A 27,461-nucleotide genomic window follows, 5' to 3' on the forward strand; every position below is an offset into this window, starting at 1 on the left:
ATGCCTACATGAGGCCATTATCACATGCATCTTGTACAGTGGTACCTCGGGTTACATACGCTTCAGGTTACATATGCTTCAGATTACACACTCCGCTAACCCTGAAATAGTGCTTCAGGTTAAGAACTGCTTCAGAATAAGAACAGAAATCGGGCTCCCGTGGCGCAGCGGCAGCAGCAGGCCCCATTAGCTAAAGTTGTGCTTCAGGTTAAGAACAGTTTCAGGTTAAGTACGGACCTCCAGAACGACAACTTTACTTCTCCAGAGACCACTTATCTCATTTCTGACTACCTAATATCGTTTCCGTCATGTCCTTCCATGTATTTTCTCCTACTCTTGCACTTTTGAACCTCGTCAACACTCACGTGCAAAAATATTTCTTTTCCACAAACTATGTGTATCACCATTCCCATATGACCTTTTATCTATGTCCTTCATGTAGCTAGTTTAATGTCCCTTTTCTTCTAATTTAACTAAGTTCATTTTGCACTTTAGCAATTCAGTTGACAACGTCTTAAACAGCTTAGGAAATTCAGCTATGAATAACGTGCAGTCTAACTCAGAATCAAAGAGCCTGGTACAGGAATGATTTCAAGCAACAATGGGCAACTCCATAGTTGCTATTAGTGAAGAATTAGGAATCAGAAACTTTAAGAGGTCTACTGCAAATTATCTATCTGCCCATCACAAGTGAAAAAAGGGAACTTTGATGAGGATACATGCACACAAACATATTTGTGGAGTTTACTGGAGCCTTCTGGAAAACACTACCAACAAAAAGCTGTGGTTCCACTCAAGATTCAGATGGGGACTTCCAACTCTACAATTCTATGATATCGTTCAAGCTAAGAATCAAATGTCATGTTTAGCTTTTTCTTGTCAAATGCTCTTTCATGTTCAGATCTGGCCTCAGTACAATAATGTAGCATTTGGGAATGAAGATGCAGCCCAGAAGCCCAGCACTGGAGGCCAAGATAGAGAAGATCTGCACGGCTACCATGTATTTCCCCTTTGTGCTCAGGTAGGTGGGCACAAAGGAGACCCAAACACTGCAGAAGACCAGCATGCTGAAGGTGATCAGCTTGGCTTCATTGAAATTTCCAGGCAGCTTCCTGGCTAGGAAAGCCACCGTGAAGCAGATGGCAGCCAGGAAGCCCATGTAGCTGAGGGAGCCATAAAACATGAACACAGACCCTTCATTGCATTGCAGGATGATTTCTCCAAGCTGGGAATGCATGTCAGAATCTGGGAATGGAGGAGTGGCCCCCAGCCAGATGGTGCAGATGAGAACTTGGACACTGGAACAGGAAATGACAATGGAGTTGGCCAGACTCTTCCCCAGCCATCTCCTCACCCTGTTCCCTGGCTTTGTGGCCAGGAAGGCCAGCACCACAGTGATGGTTTTTGCCAGCACAGAAGAGACAGCAACTGAGAAGATATTGCTGAATGCAGTTTGACGAAGAAGGCAGGTGGCTTTCCTAGGCTGGCCGATGAAGAGGAAGGAGGACAAAAAGGAAAGCAGGAGGGAGATGAGGAGGATGTAGGAGAGGTTTCGGTTGTTGGCTTTGACTATGGGAGTTTCGTTGTATTTAATGAAGATTCTTAACACAAAGCTTGTGGTTAAGGATAAGAAGAGAGAAAGGGAAGCTAGGAGGCTCCCCAAATATTCCTCATAGGACAGGAAGGTGATCGCTTTGGGGACACATCGATCTCGGTCCTCACTTGGATGCTGATCTTCTGGACAACTGGTGCATTCATCAGCATCTGCATAGAGGAAAAGACACTTCAGTATCCTAATATCAGTCACACACCTACAATGGTCTTATGCTGTTTCAATTCTGAGGAAAGGTGGGCATCTGGGAGAAATCAGGAAAGATTGTTTTGTAGGGAAGGAGAGAGGCAAACATTCACAGCCAGAAAAGAATTGATCCATCAATTCATTCCCACTGGCTTCTCTTAAAACACGATGCTTTGATCTTATTAAGTAGTGCTCATCTTGAATCCTTGAGGTTTCTTATGAGTTAATCATTACTGATGAATGGGTGGATTTGAAAGATGTTTCACCTGTCCTACTGTAAAACTGTACAGATTATGTAGTAGAAGCCAAAATGAGAAAACAACTATATAAATACCACAAATTAAAATTCTGTAGAAGAGCTACCACCATTAAATTCAGATTAATTCTACCTGCTTGAGCACATGGGAGATAAAATTTCCTGGTGCTGGGGGTGGGAACAGGGGAGCCCTCCCTGAAGAGGGTATTTCATTCATGAGGTGCCATTACTAGCATCATGTTTGGAGTGACTCAGGAATTTGCCCCATCCCTCTATCAAAAGTCTTTTCCTCTGATATCCTCCCCTACCTTCCTGAGTGGAGATGGTCCCTTCTGAGCAGGAAGCACAATCATAGCAGCACGGCGGCTTCCCTTCCTGAACCTTTTTGGCAAATCCTGGGAGACAGCTTTCAGTGCATCTCGAACGAGGCACTGTCTAGACATAAAGAGATTGAGCACCAGGGAGAAAGTGTCAGTAGCATTTGTGCCTTTGGCTGAGATTTTACTCAAGAGCAGTTCTCATTAATCTCAGTGAGACTTAGCTGCAGGGAAGTGAGCACAAGATTGCAGTCATATGTATTATTCAAAATGTTGTTAGAGCGTGGCAGGTGCCATAGTTAATAAAATGACAAATATAATTTCTCATACCTTCTGAAATAGATTGGGCCACACAATTGCTTCCGGGTTAATGGTGAACTTCATATTTGAGGACCCCTGTCTCTCTATTCTCCCAATCTTCACTCTAGCAAGAGAGTTGTTGGGAAACAGCACCAGATTCACGATATCGAAGTCAGCAGCCACTGCCCCATCCTCATCCAAGTACTGTCCTTCAGCTGAAGTATTAGTATAGAAGCGGACTTCTTTCAAGAAAGGATGAAGCTGGAATGACAGAGGAAACTCCAGCATTGAGAGAACATGAACCCACCAGGGGGAAATAAATACAGTTCAAATTGGGGAAAATAAAGACACTGGTACCTCAGTTTTCGTACAGCTTAGTTCTCGAATGTTCTGGTTTTGGAAACTCCAGCATTGAGAGAACATGAACACATGTTGGTTAAGTCGTCACTAATTTTTTGCATCCTTATCTTCTTTCAATGAGGAGCATCTGTGCAAATAAATCTGCCGTCCAGCCGCTTCCCCTGGGCCAAAACTCTGTGGAAAACGACCTAGGCAGAAATGCAGAGTTGCAGCGGTTGCCTTCCGTGTGAGGAGAAGGAGTAAAAAGTCCAGAGACAGTTTCTTCTATCTCTAAAAGCGTTTATTTTCAAGCAGTAAATCACCATGGGGACATGGAGACATCCTCTCTGTGCCGAAGCACGCTCAGACTCAAACTGAAAGTAATTCACAGACAAAGACTGTGACGACATTTTCTGCCTAGGTCATTTTCCACATAGTTTTGGCCCAGGGAGAGCAGATTTACTCCACAGCATCTCTCATCTGAATTCATAGTGACTATGATAGATTATTTGGCCCCCTCATTCTGCTTCTGTATTTTAGGGATGACCAAAGTCAGCATCATTACATTTGGAAAGGTTGATTAAGATTTTGGGCAAAATATGGATAGAATGATCAAGATGGCTTTATTGAGGGCAAAACACTAAGTTCTAATAAGGATAAAGTCACCTTTCTATTGCAGGATCCTCTTTTCCCTATAATAACCACATAAAGGAAACTGTATAAAGGAGACTTTCCAGTGGAATTGGTTACCCTGAAAGTCAAAGATTGTAAGGAAGGTTAAAGATTCCCTCCATTTGTTGTGAGGCTGCAAAAGCTTGTAAATGTATTGCTGTCTAATGATAGACGAAAATGTTATTGTCTAGTCCTAGTATGCTTATTAATTTTTGTAGAAAAAAAGTCAACCTCGATATTCATATCTAATCTAGATTCTACATGTTTAGACCTTTCAAAACTGCACTGATTGGGGGACCTCTAGGGTAGGAGGCTGCTAAAAGGTAGATAACTCCTGTATTAGAGCATTCTCCAACTAGCTCTACATCTCTCTCTCTCTCTCTCTCTCTCTCTCTCTCTCTCTCTCTTGTGTTGCCTTTGAACTTAGTCTGTAAGTTGCTGCTAGAAAATTATTGGCTGGTATGTCCATTTCTGATGTGCCCTTCCCCTGACTCTGGGAGGATTCCCTTCTCTGGGAGCCGGGTTGGTAGAAAACAATGCGATTGGATTATAATAATAATAATAATAAATTTTATTTATATCCCGCCCTCCCCAGCCGAAGCTGGGCTCAGGGCGGCTAACAACACTAAAATAGTGCAACATTATAAAAACATTATATAAATTAATTAAAATCAAATTCAAAATTGATGGCAACCATAAACTAAAGTTTTGTAAGGATTGCCAAAGGAGGGAGTCAGGCTGCACCCTGACCAAAGGCCTGGTGGAACAACTCTGTCTTGCAGGCCCTGCGGAAAGATGTCAAGTCCTGCAGGGCCCTTGTCTCTTGTGACAGAGCGTTCCACCAGGTTGGAGCCGCAGCCAAAAAAGCCCTGGCTCTAGTTGAGGCCAGCCTAACCTCTCTGTGGCCTGGGACCTACAAGATGTTTTTAATTGAAGACCGTAAGTTCCTCTGTGGGGCATACCAGGAGAGGCGGTCCCGTAGGTAGGTATTCTTTCGTTCATTCCTATTTTCTGCTCATTGCATTCTAATGGAAACCACAGTGGGCTCCCACTTAAGTGATGAAGGGTGGCTTATAAATTTGTAGAAAGCAATCAATACAAGGCATTGCTGCAATGTTTGACTCTGAATGCAGAATGATGGGGGAAGAGGCCCAGTTGGTAGAGCATTTGCCTTGCACTCAGAAGGTCCCAGATGCAATCCCCAATTCATCTCTAAGCAGAGCTTGGAAAGTTTCCCTTCCAAAAACTGGGAGAAGCGCTGCTAATCAGTCAAGGTAGACAATACTAAGCTGGGCAGACCAATGGTCTGGCTCAGTGCAAGGCAGCTTCCTGTGATCCTAGCATGATGATTCCAGACATCATGGGACAATGAACTGCAGTTTGCAAAAGGGAACGGACATACCTGCCATCGCCATAGACTTTGACGTTCCAACCTGCCTCCTCCTCTTCCACCTCCCACAATCGAACTCCGCTTTGATCTGGATGAATATGCTGCATTTAAAGCCTGAGCCACAACTTGGATATTCAAGTAATTGATGTAGTTGTCTTGCGACTGAATTCTTTCCACCTCTTCCTGGGGCAACAACTGCAGATCCTCCTTCTCCCTGCATTTTGTTAAGCCCCTCAAAGACAAGGCATGCTTTGAATATGAACAATCGTATACATTTACCATGCAGCTTGAACTAGTTGGGGACATTGGCTCATAGTAGTCCTTTTTGGTCCTTTTTTTGGTCTTCATTACAAAGGACAAAGAGCCATGCACATACGGGAAGCAGTCAGTATCACATAAGGAGAATTTGCTCTGAAGGCCTGTGGTTATCCAGACTTTCCCCCCGCTTTGTACCCTTTGAAATAAGGATTCCACCTCTATGATTATATAAAGTCCATATTGAGAGTCTGCAGTGTAAACAAATACATTGACTTCTCTCCACGCGGCAGGTGGTTCATGGGGTATCCAGAGCCAAGTCTTATGTTCTACTCTTTCTGTGAAGGCAATACAAATTTCCTTTTTGATCACCAGAGGTGTCAAGGTACTCAGGGACCTTTCTCCGTTGTCATTGTCTGGAGCAAAGAGGCCGACCCACGTCCACCGGAAATGAAGGAGGAGTTGGACCACCCCCTGGTACTGAGTGTCTTGCTTTGGAGTCATCCAGTAGACAAAAGGGAACTGAGCTTTATCATTAAGAACAAAGCCATAACTGAGCTGGTGAGGAAAGAAAAAGAGACTGGTGGTTTGATTTTTAGGACTAAGAGTGGATACTTATATGTGAAAGGTGATGGTCAATTTAATTAGGGCAAACCTCACAAATGGGTTTTTTAATTTTAAAAAAAGCAGTTTTTCTACTGCTTAACCACAATAGTCTCTAAGCAGTTTCAAAAGATGCAATCCAAAATAATCAAGAAGGTAAAATTTTCAAATCAAACTTCAATTAAATTGCCTGATAAAATGAAATAAAATAAAATAAAATCCTTCAGTAGGCCCCAGAAAGTCAGTAGCGAAGTGGCCTGCCAATCCTCAACTGGAAAGGAGTTTGATAATATTGGATCCAAAATGCTAAAGTTTGATAACATTGGGTCCATAAAGCCAAATTATATAAAGAGTTATGTGTAAGGTAATTTAGGTGTATGAATGGCAGGTTGTATATATACCTATATGCATATACAAGAAACCTTGTAGCAATGAATATTGGATTTATGACCAAGATAAGAGTGGCCAAAAGGAAATTAATAATACAATATGAAGTTAGTTAGTTTAAATGTAAAAGGTTGACAGACTCCAAAAAACAGCAAGTAATTTTCCAATACTTAAAATCTTTAAATACTCATATCGCTTATTTACAAGAGACACATTTGTGGGCACAAGACAAAAAAAGTGTTAATGAAGGGTTGGGTATTAGAGGTATATACTACAAATTATGCTTCCAATGCAAGAGGCCTCATTATCTTGATACGAAAAGGATTGAGGGTGGATACACAACAAGTTATTAGTGATGAAAATGGACGCTATTTAATTTTGGGTATGAAAATTGCTGAAAAGGTAATAATGTTGATTGATATATATGGGACAAATGTAGATTCCCTAGATATGTTTTATCAATGTTTTAGTCACCTGAGTCAAAGTACGTATGATAAACTTATAGTAGAAGGTGTTTTCAATGAAATAATTAATCCTAACCTGGACAGAAACACACCTCCACGGGGGAGGGGGGGGGATTCATTAGTTAGAGAAACTCTCAAAAAGTACATGCAAAAGTTGAATCTGGTTGACCCTTGGCGCTTAAGGAAAGGCAATTTACAATTTATAGTCAAGTACATAAAAATTGTTTCAGGTTGGATTTTTTCTTAATATCAGTGTCCTTGTACTATCAAATTCAAGATTGTGAGATTGATGTATGTTGTGTATCTTATCACAGTGCAATTAGCTTGGATTGGAAGTATTATAATACAGCTAAGATACCAAGAAACAGGTATTTTAACATCTCACTACTTAATGATGACCAGTTTGTAAAACAAATGAAGACCGAGACTGAACAATTCTTTGATATAAATACTGAGACTTTGACCGCTAGGATATATGAATGGGAAGCGTATAAAGCTTTTATTAGAGGTCGAATTATAGCATACTTATCACATTAAAAAACAACAAACCTTTAAGATAGTAAGGAAAAATATATTGTCCCAATAAGTTGAATTCATGCTTATGTGTACAGGACAAAAGTATTGGGAGGCAGGTGGAAAGGCAGGTAAGATTCTTGCGAAGCGACTTATGCAAAAGAAAGAAAACTCAATAATCTCACAAATTAGAGGTGAATTGCATGAAGTGCATACATCTCCAACCATAATTAACAACCACTTCCTGAAAATCTATTCAGACCTGTATAGTGAACCAGAAGAGGTACCACCAAAAGAGTTTATGGGGAGGGCGAGCTTCAAAAAAATAAAACTACCAGGGCTAGAATATACACAAAAACCATTATTGATGTCTCCAATATCAGAAGCCGAGATGAGAAAACAATCACAAATGTGGCAGATGGTAAAGCACCAGGGCTTTAACAACTTTGTAAAATATACAGTTCTGGTTTTTTTCCCCTCTCCCCTTTATTTTCCCTTCTACGTGGGTTCTGTTTTCCTTCTTCTTTTTCTCTCTTTTATTTCCATGTCTCACCATGTTCGGTGCAGATATAATTATGCACTTTTTGAATTTTCAATAAAGATGGGTTTTGTTTTTTTTTTAAAAAAAAGGGTCCCAAATGCTGAACACATGGCTTCTGTTGGATACGATACGATAATCTTTATTGTCATTGTCCCATACAAAACAATGAAATTGAAAAAATCTGCATCAGACATTCAAAAACCAACAAACCTGCTATCCCAGCTATCCCAGCCTGGTTCAGAGACTACCTTACATTGTGTTTAAAACCAAAATCGCATTTGGATAGAAACTGTTTCTCAGGCGGCTAGTCCTAGTCTTTATAACCCTGTAACTTCTTCCAGAAAGGGACGCAGGTGGTGCTGTGGGTAAAACCTCAGTGCCTAGGACTTGCCGATCGTATGGTCGGCGGTTCGAATCCCCGCGGTGGGGTGAGCTCCTGTCGTTCGGTCCCAGCGCCTGCCCACCTAGCAGTTCGAAAGCACCCCCAGGTGCAAGTAGATAAATAGGTACCGCTTTATAGCGGGAAGATAAACGGCGTTTCCGTGTGCTGCGCTGGTGCTGGCTCGCCAGAGCAGCTTCGTCACACTGGCCACGTGACCCGAAAGTGTCTCCGGACAGCGCTGGCCCCCGGCCTCTTAAGCGAGATGGGCGCGCAACCCTAGAGTCGGACACGACTGGCCCGTACGGGCAGGGGTACCTTTACCTTTACTTTACCTTCTTCCAGATGGCAGAAGCTGAAAGAGATCGTTTCCAGGGTGCGCACTATTCTGCGCTATCTCTGCAGCATTCTTATAGCACTTGGAAGCATAGATTTGATCCAAGGTGGAAAGAATGCACCCAATTATTCTTTACAACCCTGGACAGCATTGTTTTTTCCCTGACCATGCAGCTCCCAAACCACACACAGAGACTGCACCTGAGCCATTGGGAACCACTAACAGTGACTCCCCCAAAGAGCTCAGTGACTGGGTGGCTAGAGCACACTTTAGAGCTACATGCTGGCAACAGAGTGCATTGCAGTAATCGAGGTCACCAGTGCATGGATTACCATGTCCACACTGCATCAAACACAGAAGAGGACCCTCAGTCAACCAGCTACAAATCCCCCTAACAGTTATCTCATCCAGCCCAAACTTCTCTGCAAGTTTCCAACCGTGCTTCACAGTATACAATAAAGTGGTACCTCGGGTTAAGAACTTAATTCGTTCCAGAGGTCTGTTCTTAACCTGAAATGGTTCTTAACCTGAGGCGTGCTTTAGCTAATGGGGCTTAATGCTGCCGCTGCGCCACTGAATTACAATTTCCGTTCTTCTCCTGGGGCAAAGTTCTTAACCTGGAGCAAACATTTCTTGGTGAGCGGAGTTTGTAACCCGAAGCTTCTGTAACCTGAAGCGCCTGTAACCTGAGGTACCACTGTTCAGAAACATTGTGCATTTCCCATTTCAGTGCACATTAAACAACTGTACTTACCATGCAAAAGGTCAATTTATTTCTCTATGGCTCTTCACTTCATGAAAGACAATGTTTCAAAGCAGTGTACAATGTAAGGTAAGCAATACAATCAGTTACATTATCCTAAGTTTTCCCTACAGTCTGACTAGGTGGCATATGTTGCCTGGTGTGTTGGACCTGCACCCAGTTCTTACCTGTGGGATCTTGTAGATGCCCAACATGCTTGCAATGTGTGTGGAGATGTCGGATTCACCCGCTTCAAGAACAGCCAACAGCTTTTTCTGTCTTCCACACCTGTAGTTTGGAATATTGATTTTCCCACCAGCAAGCAGGTCTATCAGGGCATCAGAAGTCATTCTTCCCTGAAAAGAGGTATCATACATGCTGTAGCCGAGGGTGATGTTTGGTAAGAGCCTGGGATTATTACTGATATCCTGAACAGCCAGGGAGAATGGAAGGACGTGTGAGCTCCTCACCATCTCCCGTCTGCAAAAATAGTGTGTCAAGCAGTTACCCTCAATTCAGTGAAAATGAAAGTCACATTCTTTTTTGTGTTAATCAAAGCAAATAGGAAATGAGGCGAGGTGGCAGGGGAAAGTAAGACGGAGGTGTACCAGTATTAGTGTCGACAGTATCTTTGCAAGGAGGAGGAGGGAGGCAAAACCAGAACACAACTCTTCCTTGGCTGCTGCCCCACTAGGTCCAGTGGTTACCACCCATCCCTGTATAAAACAACCTCCCAGGCAATGTCTCGCAAAACGGGTTTCCAAAGTAATGATTTGCATATTTCTAATGGGGGCATGGGGAGAGGAGCCCCACAGAGCAGCCAAGAAGTCTTAGTTACGTTGGCTGTGCTGGATGCCAGAGAAAAAGGTCCTGGAGCCAAATTGAGCCCACAGACTGCTTTGCACATGACGAAGCACAGGAGTCATTTACAATTTGCAGCTTGATAGATTTTGTTGTGCATGGGTTAAATAATTGTCTAGTTCCAACGTTGCTTACTACAGAAGACCTGCAACTCAATCACATCCTGAAGCATTTCCTACATTTCAGAGAACAAGTTATTCTTCAGAGAGCAGCATATATCAAAACTACTGTTGTTATTGTTTTGGCGTTTAGTCGTGTCCGACTCTTTGTGACCCCCTGGACCAGAGCACACCAGGCACTCCTGTCTTCCACTGCCTCCTGCAGTTTGGTCAAACTTATGCTGGTAGCCAGTTACTTTAATTGCATTACAGTGGTACCTCGGGTTACATACGCTTCAGGTTACAGTCTCCGCTAACCTAGAAATAGTACCTCAGATTAAGAACTTTGCGTCAGGATGAGAACAGAAATCGTGCTCTGGCGGCGTGGCAGCAGCAGGAGGCCCCATTAGCTAAAGTGATGCTTCAGGTTAAGAACAGTTTCAGGTTAAGAATGGACCTCCGGAACGAATTAAGTACTTAACCTGAGGTACCACTGCATAAAATAATGTCTGAACCATCATAAAGAAATCTTTAAATAAATAAAGTAAAATAGCAGGCATTCTTGTTTCAATTCCCAGGAAAGACCCACAACATTATAAACCTTATATTACGGGTTTATAAGCAAAGAGGGCGTTTGTTGCTTTTGTGTAACATTATCTTCCTACCCAAATCTCCCAATTGTATTGCATCCCACTGAATGAGGTGTTTCCTCAACAAAAAAAGAGGAGCCAATGATTTATCAGGGTTACCAGAAAACAAGGGTAACATAGGTACATCAAGGGAACTGGAGAAAAGCTATAAATCCCATCAATACATCAGTACTTACATCTCAATTCTGTTGAAGGGGCTGCTGGAAAATGTGAAGAAATGCAGATTTTCAAAAAATCTTGGAGCTATGATTCCACCAATGAGGTGGTCCGCTGGCCGGTAAAAATTCACAGGAGAATTTGTATCACCAATCAAACTAGGTTGACACTTTACCCTCTGCTGCATCCCATAGTTGGTGAGAGACATCACCAGAAGCAGTGTTATCATTCTGGGTCTATCAGCTACACTTTACTCGTGACTGTTCCTCCCCCCAATACTCACTTTTCAGAAGAAACCCCACATTCTTGCAAATCAGAAGCTGCAGTGACTTGACAAATAAAGGGAAGGGTCTGGCTGTGGCCTCAGGGTCAAAGGGGGATTGAGGGGAAGGGCCAGAGATTCAATGGACAAGCATCTTCTTTTGCACCCAGAAGGTGTGAAGTGCAATTCTCTCTAACCTTTCCAAGCAGGGCTGAGGATGTCCCCTTCCAGGAAAGCTGATGCCAGTCAGCAGATAGTACAGATCTCAAAGGCAGCTTCCTATGTCCTGATTAAGCTTTGCACAAACTTAGCTTCCCCCCTCACCTGCCCTATATCTTAGCCCCAAGGACTCTGTGGCACATGAGATATTTTATACATCAAACCCTTCAGGCACAGTGGAAGAAACAAACCTCCAGCTGCCCTTAATTGTGATGTTTGTGTTATTGTTCCCAAATGCAATATTTGAGGGTGGGGTGTGAGGATCCCTTGGACTCTGTAAATAATAAGAATAAATCGATGTGGTTCAGATAATTGTAAAGGGAAGAGAGGTTTCCTCTGGAACTTCAGAAGAGCAGGTGCAGAGCAAGAGAAAAACATGTTTACTGAATTGACTGACATGGGTCAAGGAGGCAGAAAGATGAGTTTGAATGATCTTTATTGGCCTCTTAAGAGCCCTGGAGCCCATCAGGCCAAAGGCCCATCAAGTCCAGCATCCTAGAATCACAATGACCAATGAGTTGCCCCAAAGGGAAGCTCACAAGCAGGAGATGTGGAGCAGAACCTTCTCTACATGTGATTTCCAAAACCCATCGCACAGGGGCCTCCTACCTTCAGCAGAGGAGGGAGAACATATCCTTGAAGGCAATAGCCTTGGGCAGCCTTTTCCCCCTCCATAAATTTGTCTAAACATCTGTTACTACACAATTGTAAATAGACCTACTCAGTGGATTACTAAATATCTCAGTAAGGACCTGAGTGCATTCCAGCAACCCAATCTTGAATTTAAGGTTGTGCCCTTCCAATTGTGATGTGCCTGGTATAATGACCATTTGAGTAAGCCCAATGATTGCCATGGAAGCCATGAAGTCCCCACAGGGCCCAGTGGCAAACTCTGAATGACTATGTTCCTACAAAACCATGCCAGAGCCCACCTCTGCCACCTGAGTCAGGGGAGTTGCTCCACTTCCTTCAAACATTTTGGTTGCCCCTTTGTGAACCATGGATTTGTGGGGTTGGAAGGGACCCCAATGCCTGTCCTACACCTTATCATCCAGGTTCATTGGCTGGGATTGATGGGAGTTGGAGAGTCCTGAAACATCTCAAGGGCCATGGGTTCCTGTGCATAGTTTTATACACTTCTATTCATGCCCACCCCCAGTTGCTTCTTTCCTTGGGAGAGGTGACATCAGTCACACCCACACCAGTCAATTAAAGCACACAGGCTTCCCCCAAAAGGATCCTGGGAGCTGAGTGACAAAGGCTGTACCTCAGCCGCAGAGCATCTGCTCTGCATGCAGAGGTCCTAGGCTTGATCCCTAATGTCATTTCCAGGAGCCGCACCAGAAACTTTGAGGAGCCAATGCCATCTAGACAACACTGAGCCTACATGGACCAATGCTTTGACTCAATATGAGGCAGGCTACTACCTTCCTAGTTTACCTCTCAGAGCTACAGTCCTTGGACGTGTAAACTACAGCTCCCAGGATTCTTCGGGGGAATACATAGGCTTTTAATATATGGTGTAGGTGGAGCCATTTTTTATTTTTGCCTTGCCATTGTGATGTACCGATCCTGGGGTTTGGGAATTGCAAACACTTGTGTGAGCTGCGCTCTGGACCCACAGTTTAGGATTCCCCTTCTGGAATAAACACAGCACTTCTGGAACCAGAAAATGTTAACCGTGTAGCAAAGTGAGGGTTTCAAACCTAATCAAAGCAGTAGGATGGTGTTCTAATTGAGAAAAGGGCTTGCTCCCGCAAACCGTAGAGGTGTGTTGCAATCCCCTTTGATTATGATGGCGCACAATTGCCACCACCGCCACCTTTGTGGTGACAAAGATTTGTCCGCAGCCACAGTCAAAGGCAATTGCAATGCCCTTCTCCGGCTTCATGGAGATTCCCCAACAGTTTTAAATGGGCAACTGTGCTTTAAACTGTTTGGGAATCTGGTTCCTAAGCCAAAGGGGGGGCACTCCCCCCAAATCAATTCAGTTGACAACTTCTTAAGCAGCTTAGGAGACTCAGCTATGAGTAACGTGCAGTCTAACTCAAGATAGAAGAGCCTGGTACTGGAATGTTTTCAAACAGCAATGGGCAACTCCACAGTTGCTACTATTGAAGTCCCGGGAATCAGAAACTTTAAGAGGTCTACTGCAAATTATCTATTTCCTCCGCATCACAAGGGAACATTGATGACAATGTTCTTGGACATATGTCTTACCATATACATAGTCAGCTGCAAATAGCAGTGAGAGGAAACTGCTTGGCTATGCAGTGGGGGGTGTTATTTTGTTCTGTGAACTGCCCAGGGACCTCCTGGTATAGGGCGGTATACAAATTCAATAGATAAGAAGAATATGCACGGGTGCACACACACATATTTGTGGGGTTTACTGGAACCTTCTGTAAAATGATATACATTTTTTAATCCCAACAACAAGCTGTGGTTCCAATCAAGATTCTGGTGGGGACTTTAAGCTCTACAATTCTATGATTCTATGATATCCTTAAAGCTAAGAATCAAATGTCGTGTTTAGCTTTTTCTTGTCAGATGCTCTCTCAGGTTCAGATCTGGCCTCAGTACAATAATGTAGCACTTGGGAATGAAGATGCAGCCCAGGAGCCCAGCACTGGAGGCCAGGATAGAGAAGATCTGCACAGCTACCATGTATTTCCCCTTGGTGCTCAGGTAGGTGGGCACAAAGGAGAGCCAAACACTGCAGAAGACCAGCATGCTGAAGGTGATCAGCTTGGCTTCATTGAAATTTCCAGGCAGCTTCCTGGCTAGGAAAGCCACCGTGAAGCAGATGGCAGCCAGGAAGCCCATGTAGCTGAGGGAGCCATAAAACATGAACACAGACCCTTCATTGCATTGCAGGATGATTTCTCCAAGCTGGGAATGCATGTCAGAATCTGGGAATGGAGGAGAGGCCCCCAGCCAGATGGTGCAGATGAGAACTTGGACACTGGAACAGGAAATGACAATGGAGTTGGCCAGACTCTTCCCCAGCCATCTCCTCACCCTGTTCCCTGGCTTTGTGGCCAGGAAGGCCAGCACCACAGTGATGGTTTTTGCCAACACAGAGGAGACGGCAACTGAAAAGATGATGCTGAAGGCCGTTTGTCGGAGAAGGCAGGTCCCTTTCCTTGGCCTTCCAATGAAGAGGAAGGAGGACAAAAAGGAAAGCAGGAGGGAGATGAGGAGGATGTAGGAGAGGTTTCGGTTGTTGGCTTTGACTATGGCAGTTTCTTTGTATTTAATGAAGATTCCTAACACAAAGCCTGTGGTTAAGGATAAGAAGAGAGAAAGGAAAGCTAGGAGGCTCCCCAAATATTCCTCATAGGACAGGAAGGTGATCGCTTTGGGGACACATTGATCTCGGTCCTCACTTGGATGCTGATCTTCTGGACAATTGGTGCATTCATCAGCATCTGCATAGAGGAAAGGACACTTCAGTATCCTAATATCAGTCACACACCTACAATGGTCTTATGCTATTCAATTCTGAGGAAAGGTGGGCATTGGATACTTCTATGTGAGAGATGATGGTAAATTCCATAGGGCAAACTTCACAAGTGGGTTTTTTTTTTAAAAAAAATATTATTCAATGGTCTTATGCTGTTTCAATTCTGAGGAAAGGTGGGCATATGGGAGAAATCATGAAAGATTGTTTTGTAGGGAAGGAGAGAGGCAAACATTCACAGCCAGAAAAGTCTCAATCCATCAACTCATTCCCATTGGCTTCTCTTAAAACACGATGCTTTGATCTTATTAAGCAGTGCTCATCTTGAATCCTTGAGGTTTCTTATGAGTTAATCATTACCGATGAATGGGTAGATTTGAAAGATGTTTCACCTGTCCTACTGTAAAACTGTACGGATTCTGTAGTAGAAGCCAAAATGAGAACTGACAACTATATAAAAACCACAAATCAAAATTCTGCAGAGGAGCTAATTAATAATACATGCTTGAGCACATGGACAAATAAAATTTCCTGGTGCTGGGGAGCGGGACACCGAAGGCTGGCAATAGAGGAGCCCTCCCTGAAGAGGGTATTTCATTCATGAGGTGCCATTAATAACATCATGTTTGGAGTGACTCAGAAATTAGCCCCATCCCTCTATCAAAAGTCTTTTCCTCTGAGATCCTCCCCTACCTTCCTGAGTGGAGATGGTCCCTTCTGAGCAGGAAGCACAATCATAGCAGCACGGCGGCTTCCCTTCCTGAATCTTTTTGGCAAATCCTGGGAGACAGCTTTCAGTGCATCTTGAACGAGGCGCCATCTAGACATAAAGAGATTGAGCACCAGGGAGAAAGTGTCAGTAGCAATTGTGCCTTTGGATGAAATTTTAATCAAGAGCAGGTCTCATTAATCTCAGTGGGACTTAGCTCCAGGGAAGCGAGCACAAGATTGCAGTCCAAGCATCATATGTATAATTCAAAATGTTGTCAGAGCGTGGCAGATGCCATAGTTAACAAAATGACAGATATAATTTCTCATACCTTCTTAAATAAATTGGGCCATACAATTGCTTCCGGATTAATAGTGAACTTCATATTTGAGGACCCCTGTCTCTCTATTCTCCCAATCTTCACTCTAGCAAGAGAACTGTTGGGAAACAGCACCAGATTCACAATATCGAAGTCAGCGGCCACTGCCCCATCCTCATCCAAGTACTGTCCATCAGCTGAAGTATTTGTATAGAAGCGGACTTCTTTCAAGAAAGGATGAAGCTGGAATGACAGAGGAAACTCCAGCATTGAGAGAACATGAACCCACTAGGGGGAAATAAATGCAGTTCAAATTGGGGAAAATAAAGACAGTGGTACCTCAGTTTTTGTACAGCTTAGTTCTCGAACTACTTGGAACCGGAACACTTCAAACCTAGAAATGAATGTTCTGGTTTTGGAACTTTTTTGGGAAGCCGAACGTGCTCTGTTCACAACGTCTGTTTGTGAACTACTTTGACAGCGTTGGATGCCATAAACAAAGCTTTACAGCCTGTTTTCATTGCTTCTTTCAGAGAAAGACTTTCAGAGACTTATAAGACTTATGTTTATTTGGTTTTATGTTTTCAAGAGAATTAAGAGTACATAATTTGTGACTTTCAGAGATTCATAATTTTTCTGTTTATTTGATTTCATATATTTCTTATTATATAAAGAGTGCATATTGATATCGTATCATTGTATTTGGTCATCATGTTGCCTTGGATATTACTGACTACTGTTTGCAACACAGGGGTTAAATTGTTTGGTGCCTTCATGAGGTTGCAGGGGATCTGATGCAAAGGTGAGGGCTCCTTTATACTTCTCCCTTGAGGGGAGTGCAGCCGTGAACTCCTCAACGGAAAGTGTGATGGAGCTTGCACCTCAATCCAGTTCCTGTACCAGGGGGACATCCCTTACCTGCTTGCTTGCCGCCCTGGCCCAGCCTTCCCTCACTCAGCGCTGGGGCCACTGGGCTGCATTCAAAAAACAACAACACAGAAACTTTCCAGAAAACCACAAGGCCAAGAATCTTGAAACTCATGAAAAAGCAGCAACACAACAAATTGAAAAAAGCAAACCGACTGCAAATGAATCAAAATCACAGGAAAACATAAAACAATACGGAATCTGGCTGACAGTAAGAAATCTTACAATCCTTTGCAAAAGGGAACGGACATACCTGCCATGACCATAGACTTTGATGTTCCAACCTGCCTCCTCCTCTTCCACCTCCCACAATCGAAATCCGCTTTGATCTGGATGAATATGCTGCATTTAAGGCCTGAGCCACAACTTGGATATTCAAGTAATTGATGTAGCTGTCTTGCGACTGAATGCTTTCCACTACTTCCTGGGGCAGCAACTTCAGATTCTTCTTCTCCCTGCATTTTGTTAAACCCCTCAGGGACAAGGCATGCTTTGAATATGAACAATCATATACATTTATCATGCAGCTTGGACTAGTTGGGGACATTGGCTCATAGTAGTCCTTTTTCGTCCTTTTTCTAGTCTTCATTACAAAGGACAAAGAGCCATGCACATACGAGAAGCAGTCAGTATCACATAATGAGATTTTGTTCTGAAGACCTGTGGTTATCCAGACTTTCCCTCCATTCTGTAACCTCCGAAGTAAGGATTCCACCTCTATGATTATAAAAAGTCCATACTGAGAGTCTGCAGTGTAAACAAATACATTGACTTCTCTCCACATGGCAGGTAGTTCATGGGGTATCCAGAGCCAAGTCTTATGTACAACTCTTTCTGTGAAGGCAATACAAATTTCCTTTTTGATCATCAGGGGCGTCAAGGTACTCAGGGACCTTTCTCCGTTGTCATTTTTTGGAGCAAAGAGGCCGACCCACGTCCACCGGAAATGAAGGAGGAGTTGGACCACCCCCTGGTACTGAGTGTCTTGCTTTGGAGTCATCCAGTAGACAATAGGGAACTGGGCTTTATCATTAAGAACAAAGCCATAACTGAGCTGGTGAGGAAAGAAAAAGAGACTGGTGGTTTGTTTTTTTAAGACTAAGATTGGATACTTCTATGTGAAAGGTGATGGTAAATTTAATTAGGGTGAATCTGACAGGTTAGTGTTTTTTTAAAAAAAGAATTTTTAATATCAATATTGAAGCCGTTTTTATACTGCTTAACTGCAGGAGTCTCTAAAGAGTTTAGAAAGAGGCAATACAAAAAAATCAAGAAGGTAAAACTTTCAAATCAGACTTCCATAAAATGCCTGCTGAAATAATAAAACAAAATAAACCTCTTCAGTAGGCCCCAGAAAGTCAATAGCGAAGTGGTTTGCCAATCCTCAGCTGGAAAGGAGTTTGGTAACATTAGGTCCATAACACTGAATACATGGCTCCTGTTGGATACAAACTCTGCATCTGAGCCATTGGGAATCACTAACAGTGATTGGGCCACTAGAGCACACTTTATAGCAGTGGAGTTACATGCTGGCAATAATGGAGTGCATTGCAGTAATGGAGCCTTGAGTCACCAATGCATGGATCACCATGTCCACACTGCATCAAACACAGGAGAGGACCCTCAGTCAACCAGCTACAAATCCCCCTAACAGTTACCTCATCCAGCCCACACCTCTCTGCAAGTATATTATGGGGGATGTTTTCAAAAGTCTTACTGAAATCAAGATACACTATGTCCACAGAATTCCCCTGATCCACCAAGTTTGTAACTCTATCAAAAATATGCTTTTCCTACAGAATGTAACTTGAAAACAACCAGAATCACATTCGCTTAGTTGTATAACTCTTACACTGGTCCCAGTATGTGGGATAATAACGTGGATTACAAATATATTGCATTCTGAGCTAAAAACAGAGCTCCATCTCTTCTCCACTGAAGCCCCTATTCAGGCTCAGGCAGTTTGCTAGAGACAGAGAGAAAACACATCCATTCTCTTCAGCAGCTAAGAACAAAGAGCACTGTCAGGGCTGGCTCCGGGTCCCAGCTCACCAAGGACCAACGCTAGCCGATAGTACAGTATCAAAGTCTTTATTGAAGAATAGTCTCCATTTACAAGTCTCAGCGTCCCAGCCCTACGTCTGGACTTTAGACCGGCGAAGCTCTGTCTGGATCTCCACCCCCCGTGCACCAGTTCAAGACTCTAATCTTACTCCACCTCTTCCTTCTCTCTCTCTTCCTCTGGGTCTTACTACCCCCCGGGGTCTCCTTCCTCCTGGACTCTTCCGACGCGGAGCTAGACCCCTCTGACTCCTCCCCCTCTCTTCGGCGGGCTTTAGGACCTGGCTCCTTACCCGGGCTGCCCACCTTGCCGCCCTCCTGTACATTTGAACTTGGCGCGCGCGCGCGTTTTACTTTCCGGATGACCGTTTCCTCGCTCCCTGACGAGGGTGTGGCCACTCCTGCCTCACGTTCTCCCTCTGCCTGCGCGCTCCCTGATCCCGATGCCTTGGACTCCTCCCCCCTACTGCACCCTGGGGGGGACGCTGGTCCGGATTTCCAGCTGCTACTCTCTGAGTCCCCTTCTTCCCGAGGTGTCCCCCTGGGCACTCCCCTTGCCCTGACCATGGGGGCCCCTTTCTGTGAATCCTCCGAGTCACTGGAGAGACTCAGAGATCTTGGACTACTGTCGCCGCTGACATTTCCTTCCGACTCCTCCCCCTCGCTCTCTGTTTCTTCCCTCTCCAGTGACTCTGCTCCTGAACCCCTGACATCCATCCCCCCCTCGAAGCCCCCCCTTCCCCCCTCCCCTTCCTCCGGCGGGGGTGCTGGGTGCTCCGTCGTTGTGGGGGTGAATGGTGGATACAGTTCGTCCCCCGTGGCGTGCATCCAGTTAGAGAAATCCGGCTCGTCCTCCATGTCTTCGCCGACCTCGTTCTCCTCTGCTTCCATCTCCGTGCTGCCATGCTCGAACCCAACGTCCTCCCCCATCACGTCCATGTCCCTCTCACCCTCGTTCCCCTCTGGGTCCGTTGCCTGCCAAGGGCCCCTCAGCCACCTCTCCTCTCCTCGATTGTCCCACCAAAACGAGCGGTCTGAGGCAAACCCCGAGGGCGAGCCCTCCGGTGAACGTGTGTCTAATGGTGGTTCTTCGTCCGAGGTGAATCCCTGGAACGTGCTGGTAGAAAGCGTGGGTGTGAAAAGCCAGTCGTCGAAATACTCGGCTGGCATGGGCCTGTGTGGGAACAAGGCATGAAACTCCTCTTTGAGGAGAGGCTCGTCCAGGGCATAGTCCGGCACCCAACTGTTGGCGCTGGCCGGGGTACCTTCCCTTGCGAGAAAATATTCTACTCCCTCTTCCCCCCATCTCGAGTCCAAAATCTCTGTGACCTGGTTGATGGGTTCCCTTCTTGGCGACTCCCTCCTTGGGGGGATCTCCTCATACTGGTCTGGTGCCGTGCCCTGCGCCTGAAATCGGTGAGGTGCTTTGTAGGGCGTGAGCACCGACCTATGGAATACTGGGTGCATTCTGGATCCTTCCGGAAGTGTCAACCGGAAGGCCACCGGATTGATCTGTGCCTCAACTAGGTAAGGTCCTAGCTGCTTATGTCCGAGTTTCTTCTTAGCTAAGGATCTGGTCGGCACTGCGTGGGCCGCTAACCACACCCAGTCTCCCACCTGTATGTCTTCACCAACCCTCCTGTGCTTGTCAGCCTGCAGTTTGTATGCGTGCTTTGCCAGCTCTAACTGCCTCCTAAGCTGCTCGTGGACTTCCTGCAATTCCGCCGCCAAGACTTCCGCTGCCTGTGGCTCCCCCTCCCCCAGTCTCTCTAATCCCGGGAAGGTTCTGGGATGCCTCCCGTTGTTGGCGAAGAACGGCGTCACCCCTGTGGACACGTGCTTCGTGTTGTTGTAAGCGAACTCCGCGAGCGGCAGGTAGTCCACCCATGTCGTCGGCTGTTGATTTGCGTAGCATCTCAGGTACTGCTGCATGACGGCGTTGACGCGTTCCGCTTGTCCATTGGTCTGCGGGTGTCTCGCCGACGCTAGGTTGATCTTGACGTTCAGGAAACCCATCAGCTTCTGCCAGAAGCTCAAAATGAACTGGCGCCCCCTGTCGGACAAGATAGACCGTGGCAGTCCATGCACTCTGAAGACGTGGTCTATGAACAGTTTGGCGGTCTGTTCTGCCGTGGCGACCTTCGCGCACGGAATGAAGTGGGCCATTTTAGTGAACATGTCCACCACCACTAGCACTGCCGTTTTACCCCTTGAGCTGGGTAAATCCGTGACAAAGTCCAGGGCCACCCTCTCCCACGGTTCGCTCGGAGTCTGCAGCGGTTCGAGCAGTCCCGCCGGAGGTTTGTGGACTGACTTGGCCCTTTGGCAGGTGTCGCACCTCGAGACGTACTCCGCGACTTCCCCCCGCATCTTGGGCCACCAAAAATCTCTGGCAACGAGTTCTGCCGTCTTCTCCTTGCCAAAGTGCCCGGCGGTGGGTGCGTCGTGTAACTGCTGCAGTACTTTCGCCCGGAGGTCGTCTCCCGGTACGTAGAGGGCCCCTCTGCGGATGAGCAATCCGTCCCGTACTTGGAACTCGTCGTCCTTCACCGTGCCCTTGTGCACCTCCTCCATCTTGGCTTGTGCAAAGGGGTCCCTCTGCAGTGCTCGACGGACCGCCTCCAAGTCCACGGTTGCTGCAGCGCACGCCCACGCTTTCGGAGCGAAAATGTGCTTGGCCGCTGCTGGTGCCGCCTCTTCGAGGTATTGCGGCTTCCTGGACAGTGCATCCGCCATGATGTTGTTGTCGCCTGGGATGTATTCTATCCTGAAGTCGAAATCCGCGAAAAATTCCGCCCATCTGATGTGCCGCTGGTTTAGGAATCTTGCCGTGCGCCAGTACTCCAGGTTCTTATGATCCGTGCGGACCTGCACGGTGTGCTTGGCCCCGACGAGGAAGTGTCGCCACGCCTTGAACGCTGCATGAATGGCCAGCAACTCCCTGTCCCAGATGGTGTAGTTCTGCTCCGACTTGCTGAGCTTCCTAGAGTAGAAGGCACACGGTCTCCAGTCCCCATGTGGGTCCTCCTGCAACAGTACGGCGCCCACGGCTCTGTCTGAGGCGTCTGTTTCAACCCTCATCGGTTTGCTGGGATTCACATGCAGTAGCTGCCCTTCGGACGAGAAGAGACGCTTAAGGTTCTGAAAGGACTGCTCCGCTTGTTCCGTCCAGATGAACTTCTTCTTCTTAGAGCTGAGCGTGTCAGTAATGGCCGCCGTCTGCATCGCGAACCCCTTGATGAACTTGCGGTAAAAGTTGGCGAACCCCACAAACCGCTGGACCTCCTTCCGATTGCGCGGGCTCTTCCAGTCCAACACTGCGCGAACCTTGGCGCTGTCCATGGCAAGCCCCTTGTCCGACAGCTTGTAGCCTAGGAAATCCACCTCCGTCCTGTCGAACTGGCACTTCTCCAGCTTGGCATACAGCCGATGCTCCTGCAGTCTCTGCAGAACTTCCTTGACGTCCTCTTCGTGGGCCTCCTCAGATTCTGAGAATATCAGGATGTCGTCTAAGAAGCAGACGCATGTCTTGTAGAGGAGACCCGCCAGGACGTGATGCATGAAAGCTTGAAAACAGTGGGCGCCATTTTGTAAACCGAAGGGCATAACTCTGTATTCATATGTGCCCAGGGGCGTGAACATGGCAGTCTTCCACTCGTCTCCTTCCCGTATGCGAATCAGGTTGTACGCCCCTCGCAGATCCAACTTTGTAAAAACGCGTCCTTTCCTCGCCGTCGCCAGCAGGTCATCTATCTTGGGCATGGGAAAGGCCGCGGGCTTGGTTCTGGAATTTAAAATTCTGAAGTCTACCACAAGTCTTTTTTGGGGCGTGTCCCTCTTCTTCACAAAGAATACAGGACTGCCCCCCGCTGCCTTCGACTCCCGGATGAAACCGCGCTTCAAGTTGAGGTCTATGAACTCCTTGAGCTCCTGCAGCTCATCCTCAGACATGGAATACAGTTTCCCGGCTGGCAGCGTCGCTCCTGGCAGGAGGTCAATCTTGCAGTCATAGGGCCTGTGGGGGGGCAGCTTGTCCGCTTCCTTCTCGCAGAAAACCTCCAAAAACGCTGCATACTTGCGAGGCACTGCTTGCAGCGTGCCTAATTGTAGCTGCGGGTCGTCCCCTCCTTCTTCCGGGCTAGGAAGGATGCAATGTTCCGCGCAATAGGAGGAGCCGAAGGTCAGTTGGCGTTGGTACCACGCCAATGCCGGGCTGTGCCTGTGCAGCCAACTCATGCCGAGGACTACAGGCGTGTCCGACAGGTGTGTGACATTAAAGCTGATAACTTCTCGGTGATTTCCAATCCGCATCACCATTGGTTGCGTTTGTTGCACCACCTGCCCCCCTAACAAGTCTCTGCCATCCACCGTGACAACGTTCAGGGGCAGCGTGGCTGGTAGCAGTGGTATATTGTGCTGCTGAATGAATTCCAGTCCTATAAAGTCAGCGTTGCTGCCGGAGTCAATGGTGATCGGCACCTCCAGAGTGCGTCCATTGGGCAGTTGGAGAGACGCTGTGAGCTGCACCACTGGTTTGGGTGGGAGGGGGTCTGTGGGTTGCAAAAGTGCTGGGGATTGTTTCATTGACTTGTCTGACTGGACCCCAGTGCCTCTTCCTCCAGCCAGACTCTGTCGTTTAACTGTTGCTGCGTTTTCAATTGAGCTGCTTCAGCGACTGTTGCGGAGGCTGCAGTGTGCTTGTGGAGCCTCTGGGGACACTCTTTCGCCATGTGTTGAGCACTGTCGCAGATGTAGCACTTCCTGTTCCCTCTAGGAGGCTTCGTTTTGGCTGCTCCCGGTGTCAGGGCTCTGTTAGCTGACTGAGCCCTGGCACCTCCTATCTCCATCGGCTCTTCTCCCCCTCCCTGCGAGGGTGTGGAGTGCGCACGCGCTGCTTCTCTGGGAAAGAAGGGAGGTGCTCTGGCTGGTGCCCTTCCCCAACGCCCTTCTTCCCTGTTGCAAGGACGTTCTTCCAGATGCACCCCGATCTCCAGAGCCCTCTGGACTACCTGCTGGGTGCTCCTTGGTCTCTCCCCTCTTCCAATCTCCGCTTTTACATCTGCATTCAACCCCTCCCAAAAGAGGTCTCTGACTGGCGCAGAATCTTTTTCCCACCCCAGGGCATGAACCAGTCCGAAAAATCGAGTATGGTACTGCCGCACGCTGGCTTTGCCTTGTTTAAGTCCATGTATGTCCCTCCTGGCAATATCGACGTCTACCTTTGATAAAAAGCAGGAGTCCATTGCTTTAATAAAAGCCTTCGCATCTTGGAGCGCTGGATCATTGTCCCTCCATAGATTCCGCAGCCACGTTTTGGCTTCCCCATGCAAATGGGACAAGATAAACCCCACTCTCTCTCTCTCATCTCTAAAGTCTTTGTCAAGTAAATCCAGCGCAAACAGCAGGTCTGCTCTGAAGTTGGGGTACTGCTGCAAACTCCCGTCGAAATGCGATACAAGGCTTCCTCCCCTTCTCCCCAAACCTATGCCTTCTGCCTTGGCTCCCGTTTGCCCCTCTTTGGAAAGCACGTCCAACCTGGCCTGGAGATCCCGGCAGGAGGTAACCATCTCCTCCTCTCTCTTCCTGGATGCAATTACCTCAGTGCTGAGTTGTGTCACCGCTTCTTGCAGGGCTTTTATCTGCTCTTCCGTCGTCATCTTGCCTGAGTTTTGTGAGCTCTGTAAGCACCCCTCCTCTGTCCTCGCTGCGCCGACTCACGTGGCGAGGTTCTTGGTGCCAAAACTTTAAAATTTGAGACAGAGCTTACTGTCAGGGCTGGCTCCGGGTCCCAGCTCACCAAGGACCAACGCTAGCCGATAGTACAGTATCAAAGTCTTTATTGAAGAATAGTCTCCATTTACAAGTCTCAGCGTCCCAGCCCTACGTCTGGACTTTAGACCGGCGAAGCTCTGTCTGGATCTCCACCCCCCGTGCACCAGTTCAAGACTCTAATCTTACTCCACCTCTTCCTTCTCTCTCTCTTCCTCTGGGTCTTACTACCCCCCGGGGTCTCCTTCCTCCTGGACTCTTCCGACGCGGAGCTAGACCCCTCTGACTCCTCCCCCTCTCTTCGGCGGGCTTTAGGACCTGGCTCCTTACCCGGGCTGCCCACCTTGCCGCCCTCCTGTACATTTGAACTTGGCGCGCGCGCGCGTTTTACTTTCCGGATGACCGTTTCCTCGCTCCCTGACGAGGGTGTGGCCACTCCTGCCTCACGTTCTCCCTCTGCCTGCGCGCTCCCTGATCCCGATGCCTTGGACTCCTCCCCCCTACTGCACCCTGGGGGGGACGCTGGTCCGGATTTCCAGCTGCTACTCTCTGAGTCCCCTTCTTCCCGAGGTGTCCCCCTGGGCACTCCCCTTGCCCTGACCATGGGGGCCCCTTTCTGTGAATCCTCCGAGTCACTGGAGAGACTCAGAGATCTTGGACTACTGTCGCCGCTGACATTTCCTTCCGACTCCTCCCCCTCGCTCTCTGTTTCTTCCCTCTCCAGTGACTCTGCTCCTGAACCCCTGACAAGCACCCTTCCCAATAGGGATGCCTCCCAGGTTAGCATACACATAGATGAGCTAAACACCTTATGATACAACCAATGAAAGTTTCCAGCCATGCTTCACAGTATACAATACAGACACATTATTCATTTCCCATTTCAATGAACATTAAACAATTGTATTTACTATGCAAAAGGTTCCAGGCTCAATTTATTTCTATATGGCTCTTCACTTCATAAAAGACAATGTTTCAAAGCAGTGTACAATGTAAAGTAAGCAATACAATCAGTTACATTATCCTACGTTTTCCTTACAGTCTGACTAGGTGGCATATGTTGCCTGGTGTGTTGGACCTGCACCCAGTTCTTACCTGTGGGATCTTGTAGATGCCCAACATGCTTGCAATGTGTGTGGAGATGTCAGATTCACCCGCTTCAAGAACAGCCAACAGCTTTTTCTGTCTTCCACACCTGTAGTTTGGAATACTGATTTCCCCACCAGAAAACAGGTCTATCAAGGCATCGGAAGTCATTCTTCCATGAAAACAGGTATCATACAAGCTGAAGCCAAGGGTGATGTTTGGTAAGAGTTTGGGATTATCATTGATATCCTGAACAGCAAGGGCGAATGAAAGAACGTGTGAGCTCCTCACAACCTCCCATCTGCAAAAATAGTGTGTCACACAGTTACCCTCAATCCAGTTAGAAAAGACTGTTTATGTATGCGACAACAGCTGCAAGGGTGCTACTAGCCCAAAGATGGAAGGAAGAAATAATCCCGATTAGGGAAGAATGGCAAGCCAAGCTTCTGGACTACACCGAAATGGCAAAACTAACTGGGAGACTCAGGACCCAAGACAATGACTTTAAAAAAGAATGGGGAAATTTTATAATTTACTTAGAAGACTATTGTAAGCAAATCAAAACTTTAGCTGGACTCTAAGAATCACTTGTAAAGTGATGAAGATTATGGATAATTTGGAAAATGAAAATTGTGGGGAACGTATGCATATGTAAATTTAAATTCTGTTACAAGGACCCATGTAGGGGATGGGGGGGGGAGTCATGAGATTAAGAGAATCTCATGAAACGATTATATAAATGTTGGGTTGAAATAAACGACAGACGAGTGACAAGTGTCATACGGGAGGCATCTCCCGAGCATGTCTCAGAGAGTCCCTTTTATTGAATATTACAGCATTGCCACGTATGTGCTTGTTGCTGATTGGTTAACACAAAGACAAAGCAAGGGTTGCATATAGGCTGCATATAGGCATTAATCATCAATAGATTAAAGGTTTGGGAAAGGAACACAGAGTTAGACAGGTATGAAAACCTCCTTGTTAAACTGTTACTATTGATTGATATTCGCATTCATAGATGTGGTCAACCATGCATTAAGAACAGGTAACCGAACATTCTAGGGTGGGTGAGCACGGAATGCTTCAGCTCAGCATGTGCAGAAGCAAAACTTCCCATCATATAAATTGTTCAACTGTAGATTTCTAATGATAAAACCAATTCAAATATTTCACACAAAAATAGACTACTGGAAAACAGGGTTAACACAGGTACATCAAGGGAACTGGAGAGCAGTTGGAAGCAGAAATATGCCCCATCAATACATCAATACTTACATCTCAATTCTCTTGAAGGGGTTTCTGGAAAAGGTGAAGGAATATGGATTTTCAAAAAATCTTGGAGATATGATTCCACCAATGAGGTGGTCCGCTGGCTGGTAAAAATTCACAGGAGAATTTATATCACCAATCACAGTCGGTGGACACTTTACCCTCTGCTGCATCCCATAGTTTGTGAGAGACATCACCAGAAACAGTTTTATCATTCTGGGTCTATCAGCTACACTTTGCTCGTGACTGTTGCTCCTCCCACTACCCGTTGCTCAGAAGAAACCCCACATTCTTGCAAATCAGAAGCTGCAGTGACTTG

General features: G+C 46.3%; 2 protein-coding genes across 2 annotated transcripts; both read right to left on the reverse strand.

The window, feature by feature from the left end:
- Positions 1-865: 865 nt before the first annotated feature.
- On the reverse strand, positions 866-11,287 carry LOC310672911 (vomeronasal type-2 receptor 26-like; the record flags this gene model as incomplete). Its single annotated transcript, XM_083430596.1, has 6 exons — positions 866-1,764; positions 2,363-2,489; positions 2,702-2,932; positions 5,085-5,885; positions 9,482-9,773; positions 11,079-11,287. 6 exons carry the CDS (start codon positions 11,285-11,287, stop codon positions 866-868), a joined length of 2,559 nt encoding a protein of 852 aa, XP_083286722.1.
- A 2,784-nt stretch (positions 11,288-14,071) lies between these two features.
- Positions 14,072-27,357, reverse strand: LOC310672912 (vomeronasal type-2 receptor 26-like; the record flags this gene model as incomplete). The annotated part of the gene is made up of 6 exons (XM_083430597.1): positions 14,072-14,970; positions 15,696-15,822; positions 16,043-16,273; positions 17,211-18,011; positions 25,883-26,174; positions 27,149-27,357. 6 exons carry the CDS (start codon positions 27,355-27,357, stop codon positions 14,072-14,074), a joined length of 2,559 nt encoding a protein of 852 aa, XP_083286723.1.
- Between the last annotated feature and the right edge of the window lie 104 nt (positions 27,358-27,461).

The sequence above is a fragment of the Podarcis tiliguerta genome (assembly GCF_965153285.1).
Source record: "Podarcis tiliguerta genome assembly, chromosome: 2".
Classification (NCBI taxonomy): domain Eukaryota; kingdom Metazoa; phylum Chordata; class Lepidosauria; order Squamata; family Lacertidae; genus Podarcis; species Podarcis tiliguerta.